The sequence below is a fragment of the Garra rufa genome, chromosome 3 (assembly GCF_049309525.1).
Source record: "Garra rufa chromosome 3, GarRuf1.0, whole genome shotgun sequence".
Taxonomy (NCBI): Eukaryota; Metazoa; Chordata; class Actinopteri; order Cypriniformes; family Cyprinidae; genus Garra; species Garra rufa.
In genome coordinates, this window is record NC_133363.1 from 63,317,847 (window position 1) to 63,323,360 (window position 5,514).

Sequence of the window (5,514 nt, forward strand, 5' to 3'; positions counted from 1 at the left end):
CTTGCCTTGCCTTGCCTTTAGAGTAATAAACAAATTATGTGACATACTGAATGAGGGATCTGAGCAGCAATAATAATCATATCGTTTAAACCTGCAGACAGAAACATCAGAGTCAGGACAAAAACACACAACCTCTAAAGTAAGAACAACTTACATGTTCATCAATAATTAGACTTTGAGATATTAATATTGTTTAATTGTGTATAGTGAATGTATGTTTCTTTTAAAATAGATTTTTAAGTAACACTGAAATCATGTTTTACACCAAAATGAATCTGGGAAAGTTTGATATTTGAGTTCATCTATATCTTTCCTCTTCAGAAATGGACCAAACTCCATATTTCATTCTTCTTCTCATTGGTGAGTGTGTTTGTGTTTTTATTTGTGGTTTCTAGTTTTGATCCTGTTGTTAAAAAGCATTAAAGCAAAGCCTCTCTTTCACAGCTCTCTGCTCCGTATCTGAATGTGTTCGGCGTCAGTATCACTTTATAAATGAGAGGAAGAAGGGGACTGAAGCTCAGAGATACTGCAGAGAGAAATACACAGATCTGGCCACCGTTGACAACATGAACGACATGGACGAGCTGAACAAGAGTGTGAATGATAGAAATGTTGAGTTAGTCTGGATTGGGCTGCAGAAGACGGGTCGTGATAAATGGCAGTGGTCTTCAGGTGAACCTGCGCTCTATCTGAACTGGGAAACTGGACAACCAGAAGGCAGAGATGATTGTGCTATGATGTTCAATGGAACATTTCATGATTTGTCATGTAATTCTAACCGACATTTCATTTGCAACAACAGTGAGTACAAACACCTAATGTAATAAACATTAATTTAACAAAAGATACTTCACATGAAAAATGTAAACATGACAATTGTAAATGCTATAAATTTGTGTATATTTAATAATAATAATAATAATAATAATAATAATAATAATAATAATAACAACAATAACATACAAGTCAAATCTACTTAGCAATGTTGTGGCAGATATATCTGACAAACCTATTGTTAATTAAAAAATAAACAAAGAAAAATAGATCAGATTATATGCATAATAGTGTAGCAGCACACTGAAAACAAACCAAAACCACTGTGGAGCTGAGTGAGGAAATTACTTCTGTGAGACGTTTAATCATACCTGATGTCTTGAATTTAATTTGTGGACAATATAAATATAATTTATTCTTTTATTTTCTCATTACCTTTTATTTTACTCTATTTCACATGTATTTTCTCTCTCATGCTTTACATATATATTTACATAAATAAAACAGGATAGAGATACACATGTACAACACAACCTCACAGACACACTTCACACTTTTTTCTGTGTTTATTCAGCATGTGTCCATATTAAAAACTGGTACAGATTGGTACAGACTCTCCATTAAAGCTATTCGATTATTGTCGAGGAAATTCCTGTTTAGAGACTCTCCGTCAATAAAGACAAATCGATTAATGCTTTAAAGGTTTATTTCTTGAAAGAAAGGTTCACAGTCAAACAGAGTGTGACAAAGGCGGGAGAGTTTTCCTCCACTTTTATATCTCTTTGCACACTCAAGGTTACAAACTAAGAACAGCTGGTGTTCTCCCATAAGGACAGGAAGACAGAAAAACATCTCTATAGATCATCCCTTCCAGGCCTCCTCTGCCTATATTTTAGGCCTCCTGCGACCCTAAAGGTCACCCTAAGGCGCCATAGAGTCCCCAACTCTCTGTCACTCCCTACACAGGCAGAGGCCCTCTCACAGACGAGTCTGGTCATCACTTTACCACCTGTTGTTTTTCACAATCTCTAGTATTCTAAAATGTCTCACATAAGCATAAAAATCACCCCTTATGAATTTTCCCCAAAATTATAAACTTAACTATAAGCTAATTGCATTGCCATTACATTATCTATTTATAGTGTACTTGTTTGAGAGATAGTTAAGCATTGATTTTGTTTTTCTTAAAGCGAAAACAGGACTCGTCCTTGGAGATCAGACAATGAATTGGACAGACGCTCAGAGTTACTGCAGACAGAATCACATTGATCTGGTCAGTGTGAGAAACCAGAATAAGAATCAACAGGTTCAGCTGTTCATTAGTGACAGACAGTTATCTGGATCATGGATCTGGATCGGTCTGTTCAGAGTCAGAGACTCATGGCAGTGGTCAGATCAGAGTGACTCCTCATTCAGAAACTGGAAGTCTGGTGAACCTAATAATTATGGAAATGGTGAAGACTGTACAGCTGTTGAACTGAACACTCAGGGACAATGGAATGACAACTCCTGTAACAAGCAATATCCTTTTGTGTGTCATGAAGGTGAGTAGATCCTCACAAAACACACACATCCATCACATTACCTCCATATCTCTTAAAGTTCACACTACATGTCTGACATGACAAATTCATCCACAGTGTTTGTTCTGCATGTTGTTTTTAATCAGTCTCTCTTTCTAGTTTCTGCTTGTGGTTTGTTTTGTTTCCAGATAAACTGATTGTGATCAAAAAGAATCTGACGTGGTCTGAAGCTCTGAGATACTGCAGACAGAATCATGTGGATCTGGTCTCGGTTCATTCAGAAGAGATTCAGCGTCGTGTGATGAACGTGGTTAAACGGGCGTCTACTGCGGCGGTGTGGTTGGGTTTACGTCACTCCTGCACTGTGGGCATCTGGTTCTGGGTGAGTGGAGAGACCGTGTGCTATCAGAACTGGGCTCCAGGTTACGGCACATCAGAGGAGGACTGTGAACATGCAGTGAGATCTGGAGCAGTTCAGTCTGGAGGAGATCAGCGCTGGATCAGCCGTCCTGAAACTGACAAACTCAACTTCATCTGCAGCAGATATTAAGAGTGAATGAATATAATTACATTTAATTTAAGATGACAAATGCTTGTGTGTTTCCTGTTGATATTCTGTGGGTCTGTTTGCTCCATTTTAAGAGACTCATTGGTCAAAACTGCTTTTACAGACACTTTCAACATGCACTTTGTTATTTAGTAACTTAAAAATTATGAGACATTCATCTGCTAATTTAATTTTATGAGACGCCATGGGCAGATTATTTACTCGTCATTAGAGAAACCTTTGCACTGTTTTCTTTGTTTCATCATGATTATATGCTCTTATCAATGCACAATTAAATGTGTTAAATGTAACTGAATTTTTTTTTTTTTTCTCCACTTATGTGTGTTTTGAGAATCTCTGTATGCTGGTGCATCTACTTCTCTCTCTTATGTTTGAAGACTTTTATGTATTATAATCATATTTGGAAATTGAATGGAATTCTGTGAGCAGTAGTTCTTTAGAAGAATATCATTTGTGTCTCTGTGGAAATAAATCTTGTATATAATCTTGATATTCTTATTGAGATAAAAGTATATGCGCCACCTAGAGTCATGCAGGTGTCTGTACACTCATCTAAATCTGCTTTACTGTTTCTGATGTTTGAGCACTTTTAGATCAGAATAAAAAAGAATCTCTGAACAAACACACAACAGGTATTGCTTTGCTGTTTGGACACTTTGATGTTCTCATAATATAAATAGAACATTTAAAGAACTATTTTTATGGTGTAGCTATTTAAAACCACATTGTCCTGAATAACCCAAAATGATTAATTATTTAATGATTACAGAGGTTTATATATAAACATAGTTAAACAACCCCAAACATAAGGTCTGTGTCAAATGCGTTCATGCCTGAGATTCTCTTATACACCTATTACACCGTACACACATATTTTCCTACAAGGGAACACAATTGTCCCTTTCCTTTTTTTTTTTTTTTTGAAGCTGGCAACCCTAATGAAAACAGACCGAATGAGAGCCAATGAGGAATGCGTGCAGTGTCTTCCATGTGATGTTGCTCACTTTGCATGCTTATGTAAGCTTTCCCTCTTTTCTCAAGACAAGTAAAAGTAATTCATGAAGAAATTGATATTTAAGTCTATCTGGTGTTCTTTCTGATTATATGAGGATTCTGAGATGAGTATTTGCACAGCCATATATGAAATGTATTAGAAATTAAAACAATTGCATAGATAGATAGATGAAATGCAAAGTACGGGTCACCATACTTGACCACTCGTCCTTTCCTTTCGAAATAATCATTATTACAAAAAAATGTCTTTGCCTGTGTCCAATACAAATTACATATACATGTTGCATATGTGTCATTAATATGTGCATCATAAAGAAAACATGCTGTGTATATATTTTGAATACATGTTATTTATTGTCAGGTGAGGCAAGGGAAGAAGGAGGAATCAAGCATGCAGAGGTTAATAAGATTTATACAGTTAAAAAAAAAATACAAAAATTAGACACAAAGGGGGAAAAGTCCAAGCAGGAAGCGCCAGGGCCTGGCATAACAAGGCACAGCAACACCTACTAGAAAACTGGGGGCTGAATCTGAAATCACCCCCTGGAGACTTCTTCACTATTTCCAACATTAGGCCATTAATACAGTTCACCTGAAGGATTAAATGAAAACAGCTGTGAAATCAGGAACTGAGTGCCCCAGAAGTACTGATGCTTTTGCATAGTTTGTGTTTGCTGTTTATTAATCATTTGAAACTCTCACAGTGCATTATAGGTTTTCTAGCCATTGAGCATACATCAGCTGTACACTCGTTATTGCTGTGCATTGTGGGATTGAAAGCATGCACTTGATAATGTTTCAGACACCACTACAAATTGATGTCCCCTCAAAAGGTCATCACGAACACACAGTCAATGAGAGCGCTCACTGCTCTTATGTATCAAGCACACCTGTTGCTCATCCTGTTCACTCACAACAGAAGAAAAACACATGGAACATGAATGTTCTAAAACCAGACACTGAACTAGACTGAAGCACTCCAATCCAAACAATGTATATTGCACCCATATGGTGTACAGTTGAAACAGTACCATTGTACAGTTCAGACACCAATTCTTAATGATCTAAAGCTGGCTAACCATTTATTGCAAATGTAAAAAAAAAAGACAAAATTACAGTTTTGCTATTTTTTAAATTCAGATTTAATTATTTGCTTTAGATTCTGATTAATTTAAATACAATACGAACAAATATTTAACACTAGAAAAAAATATGACAAACAGAACAAATAAACATAACAGTAAAAATAACAATATATACCTATAAACCTACCCCGACACTCAAATCTTTCTGCATTTTTACATATTTACTTTAGCATATTTTCTGTCATTTTTGTATGAATTATAGGATTATTTCCTTATGGGGAGCTAAAAGAAATCATGTAAGGTTAGAATTGACTGGTATTACTGTATTTGTTGGGACATTTGGTCCCCATAACGTAGATAATACCAGTACACAAACACACACAGCCTCTGAATATGCATTTTATTTTCTATGATTGAACTGTTACTGTATACACCACAACTTAAAATGGGTGTATCAACTGTACCACCTTGTATATTTCTTAATGCTATGGTATCCTTTTCACATTCATGTTAGAAAATGTCTATTAATAATAGATAGTTGAAATATCAT

At 35.7% G+C, this 5,514-nt stretch overlaps 1 protein-coding gene across 1 annotated transcript; it reads left to right on the forward strand.

Annotated features, from left to right (window-relative positions):
* The first annotated feature begins 323 nt into the window (after positions 1-323).
* LOC141331448 (C-type mannose receptor 2-like) lies at positions 324-2,847 on the forward strand. Its single transcript, XM_073836498.1, has 4 exons — positions 324-360; positions 445-801; positions 1,965-2,318; positions 2,486-2,847. Exons 1-4 carry the CDS (start codon positions 324-326, stop codon positions 2,845-2,847), a joined length of 1,110 nt encoding a protein of 369 aa, XP_073692599.1.
* The last annotated feature ends 2,667 nt before the right edge of the window (positions 2,848-5,514 follow it).

Bases quoted from the DNA above. Each gene is read 5' to 3' on its own strand.
- LOC141331448 (XM_073836498.1), top strand. From the start codon at position 324: ATGGACCAAACTCCATATTTCATTCTTCTTCTCATTG. The intron at 361-444 runs GTGAGTGTGTTT...TCTCTTTCACAG, and splicing joins TTTCATTCTTCTTCTCATTG to CTCTCTGCTCCGTATCTGAA. The intron at 802-1,964 runs GTGAGTACAAAC...TTTTTCTTAAAG, and splicing joins ACATTTCATTTGCAACAACA to CGAAAACAGGACTCGTCCTT.